This window comes from Astatotilapia calliptera, chromosome 17 (assembly GCF_900246225.1).
Source record: "Astatotilapia calliptera chromosome 17, fAstCal1.2, whole genome shotgun sequence".
NCBI classification, from domain to species: domain Eukaryota; kingdom Metazoa; phylum Chordata; class Actinopteri; order Cichliformes; family Cichlidae; genus Astatotilapia; species Astatotilapia calliptera.
The window spans coordinates 23,306,000-23,323,279 of record NC_039318.1 but is presented as its reverse complement, the minus strand read 5'-3'; the positions used below and the strand labels follow the sequence as shown (position 1 = coordinate 23,323,279).

Below are 17,280 nucleotides of genomic sequence, written 5' to 3'. Positions count from 1 at the left end.
GAGGATTAATGGGTTCCAGTCTTGACACTGAACAAGCCCATAGTAAAAAGAGAACCTGCTACTTTAAGTTGATACAAAGTATTAAATTGTCTTTAACACTTCACTCTAGGACTTCCCAGCGCACAGTGACAGTCTTACCTCCATCTTTATATTTAGATTTTGTGATGTGACTGCATCTTTGAAGGTTAGCAGGATCACATTAACAGGTTGACCTGTGTCACATGCATGATGATTTAGTCCAGTGTAGTCTAAATAAGAGCTGAAAACACGTCAGATGAAAGCAACGCCTGGCTCTTTACATGTAGTTTAACCGCATTTCCATTGCAAGCTTGTTTTAAGGTGGAAATAAAACACTGCTAAAGTCTTGTTTACACCTGTAAATGCCCCATGTATTTGTGTGAGCAGGTGTGTTAATACTTTATCAGCAAATCTGTACATTTGGATTAGGGCTGAACGATTATGGAAAATAATCTAATTGCGATTTTTTTTTTTTTTTTTTTTTTTTTTTTTTTTTTTTTTTTTGGCCCCAATATTGCGATTGCGATGCGATATGCGATTATTTTTTAAGGTCTTTGTCTTCTGTATTATTAAACAAAGACAAGCAATACATCATATAGTATGGCCAATACTATATTACATTAATTTTAAACTGTTCTTTCCTGGAAGACAGACCTCTGTTATGATGACATGAGGTGATGCATGAATTGATGACTGACATTTTTATTTAACTTCTTCAATCACAACAGTATATTTGAACATACACAATAGTTTATTTTTAGCTTACAAACATCTGAGCATAAAGTGCTGACAAGGAACCCTGGTGTAAACATTAAAATGAAAGTCAGTACAATGTGCAGATTGCAGAAATATACATAAACAAAATCAGTGGCTTTACCACACTCAGTTTTTCGACATCTGTGAACTACTAGACAGTCATTCAATTAAAAAATAATATTAAATAAATAAAACTAATAAATAAAAAATACACACATCTTACTGATCTCTGCAGTCAGTAACATTACACATAAAGTGTAAACATAATAGCAATTGTATAAACACACACACACAAACACGCCTTTAAAGTTTAAAGGCGTGAAATTGGACGGTCTAGCCTTCTGAATCAGAAGGCTAGTTCTGATTAGCGTCACCGCTGTCTCGGTGGAGTTTAATAAACTCGGCCGTCTGCTTCTTGCTATCTAAAATATAACCAGACACTGGCGTAAATTCTCGACTGTCTCATACTTCTGTTTAATAAGTTTTCTGTTTGACGTTTAGTCAGCTGTGTGAAAACCAAGGAGGAACCCACCCGGGGGATTAATAAAGTTTTATTTTATCTAATCTAATAACTTTAATCTCAGCCAAACCGATTTACTCACGAACAAACAAAACACTGAAAAAAGCCCAACAATAACATTTTTAGGTTGTCTAAGTGACTTATATATTACGTTTAACCCGAGCAGCGAAACTCCGCGGTGATCTGAAAATGATGTGCCGGGAGTTGTGCCGTTCTCGGCCGCATCAGTAACACTCGAGCTCCCGGCTAGCTGTCGAGCTGGTGGGTAGCAGACGCCTCTGAAAACGTCGAAGCACTTTTGCAAATATGGGATATCTTGATAAACCGAGCAGATATTTGATGTTTACACAACTACTTTCTCGCCTGAAAATATGTTAAGTTTATTTTGTGACCCAGAAAGATTAGTATGAGTAATTTTAAAACTTAGTAGCGGCCGCCATTGTTGGAAACTGGAGTTTGGCTGGGCCGCGCTATGAATTCTGGGATATGGTAGTAATTTGGACAGCCTTCGGCGCGTCGCTGTGACGTAATCTGTCTACAAATGCGGCCTCAGGAGGATGCAGCCCATGAATTTGGACATGTCCAGAGTATAATCGCAGCCTTTGCGGTTAGAAAATTGCACTTGATCATGTCGCGATATTATCGCAAATGCGATATATCGTTCAGCCCTAATTTGGATGCAATTTCTGCTGATTAGAGAGCCTATTTAGTAACCCCTGTTTCTTTAATGAATGGTAAAGCTCAATATCATGAGGGCAAGTACGAAGCATATTTAAGTAGATTCACAACTTCCCCATTCAGGTGGGGTTTTTTTTTTCTTCTTTTTTTCTTTTTCTTTTTCTTTTTTTTTTTTTTTACTTCCTCTAAATATTTAACCTCTGTGTGTCTGTGTTTGTGTATTTTGCTTGTGTCTCTTTCAGGTCATACTTGACTCCAAAGCGAGATGAGGAGTCGGAGTCTCAGAGGAAAGCTCGCTCCAGACAGGCTCGACAGTCAAGGAGGTCCACCCAGGTTAGTTAAACCACATCACCTTAAATATGCTGAGTCCTCATCTCTTATGTTTGCAAAGGTGTATGTTCCTTTTAATGACCCTTAACCCTGTGAGCCAAAATGTCAGGCTCAACTGTGTTTTTACTGCTCCTTGGCTCTGTATGATGTCAGTAAGAGCAGATATCCTAATATGGCCATCTCAAAAAGCTCTGTTTGTGAACTCAACCCACCTGCTGTTCTAGCCTTGTGCTTACAAGGGCTAGCCAACCAGAAGAAAGTTGGTTTACCAGCAGGGGGAAGGGAGCAAAAATGCAGTGATATAACTGCACTAAGACCCAGTAAATGAGTATAACATGCTGCCTTTAAACCATTCTTTTATAATGTTATCTGTAGGAAGGGTAAATAAAATGGGAATTTGGTATTCATAGGAACATGTTTAATTTAACCTACAACTAGAGCCTCAACCAAACCACAAAAACATAACTTATGTCTCTAATCTGACCTTTTTTTTTTTTTTTTTAAATCCCCATCAGTTTTTGTTCTTAAATGTTGGTCTGAGTCTTCAGTTGTAGGAAACCTGCTTTAACATGATCAGAATAGTCACTACTGCTCAAACGGCTAATAAGCCAAATAAAGGTGGATTCCCACATCAAAACAAACTGTTAACAAATGATGACCTCTGCATGTTCCTGGTTTGTATTGTATTTCTATGGCCACAGACTGTTCAAATAAGACTTGTTATTCTTGTTGAGACAGCCCAGACTTTTATTTTTTGTTTGTGTACACAGGGCAGCTCTTGTACCAAGAGCTCATTTTACAGAATGTGAGCTTTGTCCCTGTTTTAAAAAGAAAACTTTGCTTGGATCAGTCGACCAGTTTTTTGTTTTTTTGAACTAATTAATTACCAATTTTGCAGCATGTATAGAATCTGCAAATATAAGACTTAATTTTTAAAAATCATCCAAGAAAGAAATTTAAAAAAGACTTTCCTTCTTTCAGGGTGTGACTCTGACTGATTTACAAGAGGCTGAGAAAACAATCGGCAGGAGTCGTACCACAAAGACTCGGGAGGAGGAGAAGGAGGAGAAAGAGAAGCAGGACAAGGAAAAGCAAGAGGAGAAGAAGGAGACTGAGACGAAGGACGATGATTACCGATACAAGTACCGCACCTACGATGAGGTACATATTTTAAATGTTTATATTGTTATAATGTATTACTGAAACGACACAATATTTTATAATAATAATTTAAATATTATAGCTAGCCTGACCTCTTCATCTTACCCTCCTCTCTCCCAGCGGTCAAGGCCTTCATCTTCTTCCACCTCCACCATTTCCTCAGTCAGCACTGCCTCCACCCCTTCCTACTCTAGCACCACTTCCTCCAGTTCTAGCTCCCTCAACAGGCCTAACAGTCTGACGGGGATAACCTCCTCCTATAGCCGTTCCTCCAGAGATACAGAAAAGGGTGAGTGTTTTTCATACCCGATACAGGTATTGAGAAGTTTTTTAAGTTGTGGTTGTGTTTGATGAGGAAAAGTCTTCAAATTTAAACTGAATGCACATAAAAGCATGGCTGTATGTGTGTGGCAGCACTACACATGTCTTCAGATCTTAAACAGTCATTGCACTCTGTCAGATTTGAATTGCTCTGTAGTAAACTGGGCAAATGGATGTTTATTAATGTTGCCTCAAGGGGATTGCTAATCCCTCCTGTTTAAAACTGTGCCATCTTTGGTGAGGTGTGCTCTCACATAAAGCCATATAGGCACAGCCCGTACGTGCCTGCCGCTGTAACTGTCTCCACTGTTTTCACATGGGCCATATGCCAAATGTTGATTTAGACCATTGACACAGGAGGGGTTTGGGTTGTCTTTTAAATTAAGTACCTCTTCAATTAAACAAACCAATGCATGAAGTGTCCTTGGAAAATTGAAAGCAGCTGAAGGAAACTGTGACAGACTTGTGACCAAGCTTTTCCCCAAAATAGCAGGATGCCTTCTCAACAGAAAGGCCAGAGCTAGCTGATTAAGGACTGAGCTTTCAAAATAAGAGAAGACTGCAAACTTGCAGGGTGGCAGGGTAACAGTTTCACCTCACAGCATTAAAGTCCTTGTTTTGTATGCAAGCTAGGGCATGTTTTCTCACACAGATGCACACAGTTCAAAAACATGCATCCGGTTATTTATTTATTTATTTATTTTTTTTAATATGTTTGCAAGAGAAGAGATGAAATCCTCCATGGATGTAATTCTCTAGTTTTCTTTATGTGACACAATCATCATCTGTCCGATAATTGTTGACTTTCTTCTCAATGAAAGCAGAAGCAGACAAGAAGGAGGAGGAAAAGGAGGGAGAGGACAAGTCTCAGCCCCGCTCCATACGGGATCGCAGGCGGCCCCGCGAAAAGAGACGTTCCACTGGGGTGTCCTTCTGGAGTCAGGATGTAAGAGATTTGCACACAGTGCAAAGCTTTCTCTTTAGAGCTCAGTTTTTGAAGTGGTCATCGCACTCTTTGTGAAGTGCACGTTTCTTTGATCATTTGGATGGCCCAAAGCAGCACCTAACCTTCATATCTTTTTAAATTCCAGGGTGATGAAAATGACCCCGATCAACAGTCGGACTCGGAGGAGGGCAACGCCAAGGGAGAGCCACAGGTAACTCGGGTCATAGGAGAGAAAGTAGATTAAACTGACTAAAGGAGAAGCCCTCCAGCCTCCATCCCTCTTCTCCTTGTATCCCGTGACATCTATTTCATCTTTTGCATTTATTTACTATTCTGGTCCTTCCTCGCCTCATCTCATGTAGTTAAGGCCAAGGAAGTGGACTAGTCTTTGATATTCATTACTCTGTGCTGTACAGCTATGATTTCCTCTCCTACCGCTTATCTTTTCTTTTTCTTTTTTTGGACTCCTGCCTTTGAATTTCTTATTGTCCTCCCCCTTTCCACCTTCCGGTGATTGTCTGGTGTATGAGGGTGACCTTGCAAACCAAAGGCTCACTCGGCAACAGATCAGTGGGCTTTTAAAACATGTAGAAGCACAAAAGGAAGGAAATGCAGGTCTTTTATAGGCAGAACACACACTTAAATGACATGCTGAGGTTTCCCAAGTTTAAATTTGAGCCCTTTTTTTTTTTTTTCTTCCCCCCCCCCCCCCCCCCCACAAATGAAGTCAGAATTTCAGCTTAAAACGAACAAGAAATAACATGTAAGAATTTTCCTAAAGGTTTCTGGTGACATAAACATAAAAAAGCAGTGGAATCCAGTGCATTCATACTGTCTTTAGAAGCCACAGAGAGGGCAGCTTTGTGAAAATATTGTTGGCTGGGTGCACTTCCTGTTTGGATGGGAGTGTCCTTTGAAGCATAATGGAGAACACACAGTTTTCCTTTGAGTACAGAGATCCTGGGGATGAGAGAGAGAGACAACAGCTATTTACCATCACTTCCTTTAGGACAGTAAACAGGGTGGACCAAATCGGAAAGGAGCCCTTATCCAGAAATGTACAGGAAAAACTCTTTCATTCCAGCTCGTCTCTCTTGATTACAGGCATAAAAATGTATTTTTGAGCTGAGTTTGCAAATATTTTTTAAGTTTAAGCTCATCTAAGGTCATCCTGATAAATGTTGGTACTGAAACAAAATGCTTGGTTGATTCCTAATCAGTAGATAAGACGCTAAAGACATCATTTAAAAACAAAAAACAGCCAATTTGATTCCAGAGTCTGTCTTCAAAGTTAAGTACCTCTTCAATTAAACAAACCAATGCATGAAGTGTCCTTGGAAAATTGAAAGCAGCTGAAGGAAACTGTGACAGACTTGTGACCAAGCTTTTCCCCAAAATAGCAGGATGCCTTCTCAACAGAAAGGCCAGAGCTAGCTGAGCTAGCTGCAAAGTCTTTCTCCAGTTGCTCCTTGAATAATGTTGAGCTAGCTCTACAGCTTTTATCTCACACCACCACCACCACCAGAAGCACTCTCAGGAAAACCCAGAGTGTAGCATTGTTGTGTCACCACACTCTCTCTGCCTCCAGAAGGAGACTGCAATTTTTAAAATAGCTGGAAGACCAACCCCTCAACCTGACCTTCCCATCTGATGTCTGGCTCCATTCTCATGGCTGTGGCACTACACAAGCACAGCAGACCTAGAGGCACAGTGCAGGCACCTCAAGGCTGTAGCTGGCCTGTCAGCTGTTAGTTGTTACTGTGTCTGTATGTGCATGCAGAGCAGCTGGGAGTGAAAGTCGGGTGCTGTAGTCTAAATAACTGGTTCCATCCTACTGTTTAGTGTTTTCGTTTTTCTTTTTCTTCTTTTCTTTTGAAACCCTCTATCAGAGTTGAATCTTCTAGTATTTTAGCATTTTTTCCAAGTGTAGCGACTGAAAACATCATATGGCAGAATAAACTGCTTTCTAACTTTTTGTTTTGTTTTTCTTTCTTACAGAGTGACCGATTGTTCAGGTAGGTTTTCCCCTCCAACATGTTATGTTCCTTTTTTGTGTTTGTGTGTTTGTGTTTTAAACAAATGCCTGTCATTACTGTTGCAGGAATGAGAGCACTTCATCCTTAGAGCGTAATGACACTCTTTTTACCCGTAGCTACGGTGAAAGTCGAAGGCCGTATTCTAGCCGACTGGATAAAGATGACGCCACTGACTACAAGAAGGTATTTATTTTCAAAAGAACTCAAACTCGTAAACAAAGTATTGTACAAAAGTCTTGAGACATCCTTCATTTCTTTACATTTTGCTTCCAAGGAGTGAGGCCTAATAGTAATAATAATAATCTTAAGACTTTAGCACAGTACTGTTAAATAAATAATAAAAAATATCTATAGCACCTTTCTAGACAGAATCACAAAGTGCTGCACATAAGATGACAAATACTAAAAAAGTAAAACGGACAATATAAAACAGGCAAAAAATTAACCAAAAACAGTTTTAAAAAGGTGAGTTTTGAGTTGTTTTTTTAAAAACAACTACAGAGTCCAGGGTTCTTAATTTATGAGGGAGAGCGTTCCAGAGTCTCGGGGCCACAGTGGCAAAAGCTCTTTCACCCTTAGTTCTCAGTCTGTTTTATAGCAAGTAAGCCCTGATCAGATAACCTCAGGGACCTGCTAGGGGCATAGGGCTGTAGTAGATCAGAGATGTAGGATGGTGCCGGTCTATGCAAGGCTTTGGATGTCAAGACCAGGATCTTAAAATGTACTCTAAATTCAACAGGAAGCCAGTGTACTGAATACTTGGCGCATTTTGTCAACAGCCTAGCTGCAGCATTTTGCACAACCTGCAGACGATCCAGAGAACCTTTGTTTAGACACATAAACAACGAGTTACAATAGTCCAAACATGAGGAAATAAATGCATGTATAGCAATCTCCAGTTCACAGCGAGATAAAATGGGGCTTAACTTAGCCACATTTCTTAAATTATAAAAACAAGACAGAACCAGAGATTTCACATGCCCATCCAATGTAAGACTTGAGTCAAAAGTGATACCTAAATTCCCGATAGAGGATTTAAGATACACTGAGAGAGGACCAAGGCTTTCACTATCTGGGATAAAAATATGTCCGGAGTGCATATGCGGACTTCAGTTTTACCAATGTTCCAACATTTGATGGAATCTAAGCAGTCATTCAGAAGCTAAAGCTTAGATAAATCCTGGGGTTTAAAAGAGATGTACAACGGAATATCATCAGCATAACGGTGATAAGGAATGTCCTCAAAAGAGCCCATTATATGCTGGGAAGAAGATGTATTAAGAACAATAAAGGCCCCAAAACCGAACCCTGAGGGACACCACAAGTGAGGGAGGTTGAGGATGACCTAAAATCGGAGACCACCACAGAAAAATATCGGTGATGTAGATATGAGGAGAATCACTCTAAGGCAGTTCCAGATACACCAACCCAGTGTTTAAGCCTTTCAAGGAGGATGTGGTGGTCAACAGTGTCAAAAACCGATGTTAGGTCCAACATAAGTAGGACCGAGCATTGTTGTCTTGTGCAAGTATTGTAAAGTATCAATGGCACTGCACATGCACCAATTAACAAAACATAGGCTTCCTTTTTAATTTGTAATTGCCTAAACCGGCAGATGGTAGAGTAATAAAACCTTGCCTCAAGCCCAAATTTATTCTAATTAAAAGTAAAATGAATTATGTAAAAATGCATTTTAGTTAACTGACTAAACAAGAATAAAAATAAATGTAACACAGGTTTTTGCTTTGGAAACACAAAGGAATATTTTTAACACAGTGAGCTTTAGCAGGGTCTTTGTGCATATTTGAGTCTGGGATGTCTGCGCGTCTCTGAGGTTTGGTTTTGTAAACAAAAACTTTTTTTAAAAGCTTAAAACTAAACAGAAAAACAAGCTAAAAATGCAAACCAAAGCTTATGTATGTGCCCCATTTCTCAGTGGGTAGGCCAGTCTCAACAAATCTTTGATTATAAATAGTTTGACTGCTGCACTTTCTGACTGTTGGATCTGATTGGTCCTCTCTTCAGCTCTACGAGCAAACATTAGCTGACAACGAGAAGTTGAAGGCTCAGTTACGTGACACAGACCTGGAGCTGGCAGACTTGAAGTTACAACTAGAGAAGGCCACACAGGTATAGAGAAGCACTTCATGGGATGGCTAAACATCCTGATGGGATTGTAAAGGTTTCTGACACAGTTTTGTTTCCCATTGCAGAGGCAGGAACGCTACGCTGACAGATCACAGCTTGAGATGGAGAAAAGGGTAATGAGCTAGTGTAATAACCCACTTCTGTTGCAAATGTCCCTTTTTTATTTTATTTTAAATTAACACATTTACTAAAAACATGTATAACTTGTGTGTCTCAGACTAAATATAGTTTATTTCAGTTACTTTGGTTAAACATCCCAGTAACACTGCCCCAATGGGTTTATGTCTGAAGGTAACAAGCAGGCCCCAATATCATCTGGGTGGTGGTATGATCTTACCCTGAGTTTTTGTGTTAGTCTCCTCTTTGCTGCTGGCTGTCGTCTCTCACGTAGCTGAGGGTCAAAGGGAAGCCCGCCCTCCTTCCACGCCACCCAGAACACTGCAACCTTCTTTATTCACCTGTTTATTGAACCTCAGAGGCAGCGTGTGGTCACCACTTCTCAAGACTGCTTATTTTTGTTTTTCCAGTGTGTGAAAGTGTGTGAAATTACCTCAGTTTCTGTAGAAAGTTGAATAATTGCAGGCTGTTAAATTGCTGTTATATAAAAACGTGTGCATGTGTGTTTTCACCCTTTCTGTAATGGCTTTGGCATCTTCAGCTGCAGCTCCTGTAGCCACATCATCCATTATTTTTAAGCCCATGCTTTAATCTAAGCAACATTTTGTCATCATACAAGTCATTCTTTCCTTGTCGCCTTTTACATTATAGGATTGTCTTTTGGGTTTAAAGACATTTGACATCCTTGCCCATGAATCATTTCATTAGCTATAACCATCAAACACAACCTCTAAACATCTTCATCCCTGTTTCTCGACTCATTCCAGTCTTTAGACGGCTTTAAATGAATTGAATGTATAAGTTTGAACTGGCTGCCGCTTGCAGATGCCTCACTAGATAAGCTTGTGTTCAAGCGTGCCCTGTCACCACTACATCCCGACCATCTCCTACACCTCTCCTTCCATGCCTGCACTGGAGTGTTTATTTTGTGTCGTGGTTCAGATTTAATCTGCTTTCCTCCACCCAACAGGAAAGAAGAGCTCTAGAAAGGAAGATTTCTGAGATGGAGGAGGAACTTAAGGTACCCAGCACACACATACTGAATTAAAAAATTGTAAATGGCATATTATATACCTAATCAGATAATTTTGACAGACAGTAACACTGCTACACTTGCCGCTCAGAGTATTTGGGTCCAGGTACCCCTCACACAGGGGAGGTAATCTTACTCTTTTAACTAGTTTAGACTTAGCATCACTTGACAAGTAGCTAAACATTACCAAATGTGTCAGAGGACTCTTTGGTGAAGCCTTTGAGAACCACTGTAAGCTAATAGAAGTCATGAATCGAAATTGACAATTCTTTCTTGAATATATGGCAGGTCATTTAAAAAAAAAAAAAAAAAAAAAAAAAATGTAACTTGGAGTCACCAGCTTTGTTTATCATATATAGGGATGATAAATGATGACAGACTTTGAAATAGGATACTTATTTTTTATTTCTATTTTTTATTTTTGCATAAGATTTTTTTTTTTTGTATCCCTGGAAATAAAACAGGGAAAATATCAAAGTCAAACTAGACTGTTAGCTGTTACTTTAAACATTAGTCGCAGTGCATCCCTCTTTGTGTAGCTTCTTAGTCTCGCTCATACTAAAACACCTCACTCTTGGCATATTAAATGAATAATTAAAAATATATATTAATCTTAGGCACAGTTGTGTTTAGGTTTTTATATTTGGACCGGCACAGTTAACCACCTCTGTCTCCATTTGTACACCTGCTAATCTCACCTTCTGCTCTTCAGGGCACATCTGAGGTCAGCTGCTGTAATATTTGTCCACTGTTAACATTTAAGGATGATTAATTAAGTATTTCTTTTTGGGAAAATGTTTTTTAGCTAAGAAAAGAGGAAATCTATTAAACCGTAGCAAGCATGTGTTCTCCATCACTGTGATAACAAAGTGTTTATTTTTAGGGCTTAGCCAGCTGGCCGATCTTATCAGTGTCACTTTTCCATTCTGTCGACAAGCATCAAGCTGAACCTCTTAATCATTCCTTCAATTTCCAAAATCTGTCCCCATTTTCTAACAGTCTTCCTTTTCTGTTTTCCCCCTTTGTCCTTCTCTCGGCCCCTCTTCTCTATTAATTTATATTGTCCTGTCTTTCATTAATCCTTTCTCTCTTGATTTCTGTCTCCTCAAACATGTTTCCTCTCCTGCCACTCTCGCCCCGTCCCTCCTCCTCTTTCTTTGTTCTTTCTGTGTTGTGTTTGGTTTTTTCTTTTCTTTTTTCCCTCCTGCAGAACCTCCCCCAGGTAAAGCAGGTTCAGGCCCTACGCCAGGTTAAGGAGCGGCTGCAGGCTGAGAACCGGGCCCTGGCCCGTGTGGTGGCAAAGCTCTCGCAGTCGGCCTGCAGCCAGCTGCCCACCGTCGACCTCTAAGCCACGTCCGTCTGTCCACCACCATCTCCTGCTTCTTCTTCTCTCTTTTTCCTCTTCTGCTTCTTCTTCTCCTCCTTGTCCCCTCCCCCCTTGCAACCCCATTCTTCTCATGCTCCATTCGTGCTCTGCCCCGCACCCATAGACAGGCAGGTGTCCAGCCGTCCAGCAATCACTGGTTTTGAAAAACAACCCTTTCTGCCCCCCTCTGCCTCCCCAGAGCTTTTTGTTTTCAGAGTGGGGAGGGTGTCTTTCTTTGGTTTTCACAGCAGGACACTATCCTTTTGCAGTACACGCCTGTCAGGTGGTTTCCACACCTCTAAAACGCATTAAAACATTATCCTAAATATTTCAAATAACATCTGAATGATAACGGAATAAAGCAAAGCTCAGGTAAGTGTTTGCGGGTTGACAGGTCTGACTGTACTGTGAAGGAAAGTGTCCTCTTTGAAGTTTCTACTTGTGGTAATTACTTCAGGGGGAGCTCAGTAGTTCTGTTTGGCTTGTTTTGGCTTCTTTGCATGAAGTGGCTTCCTATGGCATCAACTCTTTGGACCCAAACCTTCAGAGACCAAACCCACCTTATCCTCCCCTCCTTTTCTGTTGAGTTTACCAAATGACATCAACAAATATTTAAGATTAATGCATACACGTATGGTTTTACCTTGGACTTGTACACAATATAGTGTGTTCAGTGTCATGAGTTAAACAAGCAGTCAGTCCTTATATGAAATCAAGCAGGTCTCTGGGGCAGTCTCCTCTAAACACTGTAGAACATGTCTCACGCCCTTGTACGAATATTTTTAAGTCATTTATTTAATAAGCTAATCATATTGAAAGCATGCTGCTGTCCAAATAGGAACTTTTCAAGTCTTTATTGTGCTTTTATGGGAGATATTTAAACTTTACATCTGACAGCCAGTTCCAGGATTTTATAAATTATGGGGCAAGAGAAAGTCTGGCTTACTTACTACAGCTCATTCAGCTCTGTGTTGCTGCCTGTAATGCATTAATATGCACATGTTTAAAAGAATGTGTTCTGAAGTTCAGTAGATGTCATAAAGAAGAGGAAACTGATGCATAATCTGGCTTTAGTTAAGTTAAACTCTCAAATTTGAGTTGTGATCACAAAGTTTTGCATCTCTGCCTGTTGCAAATTTAAAACTTTACCTGATTTAAATTTGGCACATCCTCCTCTTCAGGGTCATCTCGTTGTGCAGCCCTGCACCGCTTGTGGAGCAGCTGCTTTTTAGATCGCTCTCTAAAAATCTCATTCTGACCACTTGCGTGTGTGTGTTCGTGGCAATGTGGAAGTTGCATTGCATTTTGAAGAAGAGTTAAAAAAAAAAAAGAGCCAGGCCACCAAGCTGAGTGAGCGGTGTTGGAAGATTAGCGCGCGATGACACGTTCCACAGTTCAGGCTGTTTGCCAGCATGCTACAGTAGAGCTGGGCGATATGAGATTTTTTCATATCACGATATGTTTTTTTCATTTCAGGCGATAACGATATCTATCACGATATAAGCCAAATAACTATATTTGTAAGATTTAAATGTGCCGTTGCTCACAAGTAAAATGTGAAATAATCAGCAGCTTGTTTTTATTTAAATATTTATTTCCCATAATAAGTTCAACAGGGTAGATGTACTTAAGAAACATGAGACTTTTTCAGATAGATAAAGGCAAATATTGCAAACTACACAAAAGGCAGCCGCTAAAGCGTTTAAGTTTCAAAATAGAACAAACGAAACAGACTAAATTGTCAATTCCACTTAGAAACAAAATATTAATTCTAAAAATAAATCTTAGTTTGTGTTACAGAAGAACAGACAAAATTGACTAACTTTTGTCAATATCAAATAAACTGAGAACTAAAAGGAAATTCTCAATCTCTCCTTGTTGTATAGCTGAGCTTTTCAAACAGTTTTAACAGTTACTTTAGTCTGACAAAAGCCGAATGACGAATTAGCGCTTCCAGTCAGAGACTGAGGCTACGTCCACACGTACACGGGTATTTTTGAAAACGGAGATTTTCCGTTTTCGTTTTAAAAATAATCCCGTCCACACATAAAGGCAGAAATGAAGGAAAACGCTGCTATGAACATGCCAAAGCAGCAGGTGGCGCTAGATTCCTAACCGTGCAGAAATGTTGGCCAATCAGAAGTCTAGAAGCCTCGGTGGGAAAAAGTAAACAAAGCTGGGGCATAGAAGCAGAACCGAGTCGTATGTGTGGACGGACAGTAACTGTGTGTATATGTAAGCATTTAAACACTGCAGAGAGTACAATTAACAGTAACAGTATTGTAGAAATTCATTTCACCGAAACAATAACGTGGCGCAGTGTGACGCATTCACCAGTTTATTGTATTTCCAGACTTGCTTTCGGCACAATTTACAGTGCACGCTACTCTGTTTTTTGTCAGACTTGAAATAGCCGAAATACCTTCACACTACGGAACTTCTATGGCTCTTCCGTTCGACAATCTCTCCGGCATTGGAACCATCATCTGTTTTCTCTTCGGTCACGCTCGGTTGATTTTTCTAGTCGGCACACTCATTCCCTCCATTACCCGCTGGCTGCTTCCCAAACAAACACACGTGTGGCTTGGCACTTGTGCTGTACGTAACAAGTCACGCGACGTGACGCTGCGGCTGTGATTGGTTCGGCTCTGCGCTACTTAATTTGGATTGGCTGACTTTTTTTTTTTTTTTTTTTTTTTTTTTGAGGACAAGAGCGGCGAAGTCTATCGCGATAGCTTAATTTCTCTAACGATATGTATCGCGATACATATCGTTATTGTTCTATCGCCCAGCTCTATGCTACAGTAAGAACCCATATTAAAAGTTAGACAGTGTCACAAAGAAGTAGCATCTTCAGTCGATGCAAGAAGCCCCAGCAGCTTTAACTGCCAGTGATGATCCTCTCTGTGAAAGTTTGAGACAGAAATCAGTGTTTTCTGTCTGCACAACTTTGGGGTAAAAATCTCAATAAAATCTGAGGCGTACGTTGTCAGAACAGGATCTTCATGAAGCGGTCTTAAACTGGCTGCCGTGCTGGAGATGAGGCAGAGGTGCACAAGTAGACAGCTTTGAAGGCGAGATCAGCTGGAATCTGTGCGTTTAAAGAGTGTTTTTCGACTCGCGTGTTCTTAATGCAGCCGTTCACACAGACTGCAATTTTTAAACAGATCTGACCAATCAGATCACTGCATTTGGCAACAAGTCTGCATGATTCTGAGCTAGGGAATAATTTTCTGCAGACGATGAGCATGTGTATAATGGCCTTAAGTCAGGAACATTAACGTTAAACATTTTAACAGATTTGCACTTGATCAGATGTGACTTTTTTCCCCTCTGCTGTGTGTATTTTTGAGGCTGCCTGCAGCAGCCACTTAGATTCTGCATGGCTTTCCCAGAATCTTTGGCCTGTTGTGTGCCCGCTTTTACTTTTGACTTGGAACAAAGATGTTGGGTTTTGTTTTTACCTCTTTAATCAAAGTCGGACAGCCAAAAGTTAGATGCTGTGTGTGACTCCTGAGATTGCTTTACACAGTCTGCAGTTAACAGTTTGTTTAAAAAAAAAAAAAAAAAAAAAAAGCGCCGTGGCTGGTTTTTAACCTGTTTACGTGGCGAGACTTGTCTAAGCCTTGTCTCTCTCTCTCTCGCTCTCTCTCGCTCTCTCTCTCACTCTCTCGCTCCTGTTTCCCTTTATCACCTTTCAGATGCTCCCAGACTTGAAAGCAGACAACCAGAGACTAAAGGACGAGAACGGAGCGCTCATTCGAGTCATTAGCAAGCTTTCCAAGTAGAACAGACCCCACCCGCCCCATCTTCTGCACCCCCCTAGTCCCCCATGGCAGTGACTAATGGAATTGCACATTTAGATATTAATTGCAACAGACATCGGAGGCAAGACTCCCTTTTTTTTTTTTTTTTTTTTTGGGTTTTTTTCCCCTCTCCCATTGTTTTTCTCCCGACTCTTAATCGCCCTTTTGCTCCTTCACCACTGCAGCATCCACCCATCATGTTCATCCATCCCTCCCCTCCCCATGCACCTCCTCGAATTGAACCCACTAGATTGTGTGGCTGCTGTCCTGATAGAACCACTGAGTTTACAGAGCAAAAGGAAGGGGTGTGTGTGTGTGTGTGCGCGCGCGCGTGTGTGTGCGCGCGCGCGTGTGTGTGTGAGATCAGCATGTAAAAGCATTGTGGGCGGGGAAGCCTGAAAACTATTTAACCAGTAAGCCTTAGTTGTACATAAAGAGAAAAAGAAACACACTTGCATCGGTCTCTTCTGTCTCGCTCCTCCGCCCACTCCGGGCTATCTCTGAAGAACAGATATTATCCACCACCTGATTTTATTTGTGCCACAATCTCTTATTTGATGTAACATTTCTTCCCGTGTACGTGTTGTGTGCTGTGCAGTCCCTCCACTTCCCCTCGAAACCCTCAAAGTGCCACTTCTGCCTAATATCAGCTCCTTGTGGCCCCATCATTTTTTTTTCTTTATTTACCACCCCCCTTCTCCCCTTTCCACCCACAGATCACTAATGCACACACAGTTCTCCCACCCCCTCCAAAATTTTTTTTCTTTTTTTCTTTTTTTGTACCTCTGCGTGTCTTCCTCCAAGAGGGAAATTTTGGATTCTCGCTTTAGCGACATGAGGCGGACCTGGTGGAATTTAAGCTTTCACTGTATGTGCAATATGCATTTTTTTCATTTTCTTTTTTTAAATGCTTTAATGATGACGAGTCCATCACAAGTAGGATTTTTCACTCTTCCACCACTCCCATCGCTCACCTTCTCCCCCTCCCCTCCTTTTTTTTTTTTTTTTTTTTTTTTTTTTTTTTTTTTTTTTAGGTTTGTAGTGTAGTCAGTTTATACTCTGTATTTCTCACTTTGTTTTAGCAGGTACTGAGTGATGCTGTATATACCTGTATGTATTTGTTTGAGACCAGCACATGGCATGCATTTATGGTTCCCGTCTGTTACTATTAAAAATTCCAGAGGACAAACAGGTGTGTTTTAATTATTATTATTATTATTATTATTATAATTATTTTTTTTCCTTTATAGACTAAAGACATTGGATACAATACAGTAGAGCCTCTCTTGTTCACGGGACGGCTGGCAGTGTTCAGTGCTTTTGTTTTCCGGTTTTAAAATAAGTGTTCGCACAATTGTAAAAGTTGAAAAAAAAGAAAAAAAAAAGAGAAATAATCGCTTCACTACATTTCACTTTCTTTGTATTCAGTTTCTTGGAAGAGTGCTGTTAATTTTGTTTCCATTTTTTTTTTTTTAAGCTCTAGTATTATAGCCAAGGTGTTGTCACTTAAAAAAGGAAAAAAAAGTATCTTAGGTATTGCTAACCCAGTCCTTTCTACAATGTCTACATGCACTGTCAATGCCATGTGAGGAGTCTTGATGTCAGGTTGAAGCAAAATTGCCACCATCAAATATTCCATTCATCTGAGAACATTTTATGCATTTCAGTGGCCTTTTAAGGATATTTTAGTCAAAGAATTTAAGACAAAGTCACTGCAGATGGACTGACCATCAACTTTTTTTTTCTTTTGTTTTGTTTTGGGGTTTTTTGTTTTTTGATTTTTTTCTTTTTTTTTCTCCCATCATCTTGTAAAATAGGTGTGTGGCTTAATACATGCAAGTTGTGCTGTGACTACCAACCACTGAAGAGTTCATTAAAAATAAACTTGTACATTGTAAAGTTCCCACGTCTCTTTATTTTCCCGTGGTGTTTTTTTTTTTTTTTTTTTTTCTCTCTCTTTTCTTCATTTTAAAGGTGTTTCAGCAGATGGGACACCCTTTTATTTACAGTGTTTCTGTTCATAAGCTACAGAGGTTGTAGCTTA

The 17,280-nt window shown here is 40.1% G+C and overlaps 1 protein-coding gene across 10 annotated transcripts in view; it reads left to right on the top strand.

Moving 5' to 3' along the window:
* ppp1r12a (protein phosphatase 1, regulatory subunit 12A) overlaps positions 1-16,249 on the top strand; it is a 62,775-nt gene extending 46,526 nt beyond the window's left edge. For 4 of the 10 annotated variants that reach the window (XM_026146017.1, XM_026146019.1, XM_026146022.1 and 1 more), the window contains 11 exons: positions 2,215-2,305; positions 3,284-3,463; positions 3,584-3,752; positions 4,606-4,730; positions 4,876-4,941; positions 6,729-6,745; positions 6,832-6,949; positions 8,792-8,896; positions 8,980-9,027; positions 10,002-10,052; positions 15,132-16,249. In XM_026146017.1, the coding sequence (XP_026001802.1) occupies positions 2,215-2,305; positions 3,284-3,463; positions 3,584-3,752; positions 4,606-4,730; positions 4,876-4,941; positions 6,729-6,745; positions 6,832-6,949; positions 8,792-8,896; positions 8,980-9,027; positions 10,002-10,052; positions 15,132-15,218 (1,057 nt within the window). In that variant the 3' untranslated portion in view covers positions 15,219-16,249. Of the gene's footprint in view, positions 1-2,214; positions 2,306-3,283; positions 3,464-3,583; positions 3,753-4,605; positions 4,731-4,875; positions 4,942-6,728; positions 6,746-6,831; positions 6,950-8,791; positions 8,897-8,979; positions 9,028-10,001; positions 10,053-11,274; positions 12,890-15,131 lie in introns of those variants that run through there. The other 6 variants (XM_026146018.1, XM_026146016.1, XM_026146025.1 and 3 more) reach the window with 5 other exon arrangements.
* The last annotated feature ends 1,031 nt before the right edge of the window (positions 16,250-17,280 follow it).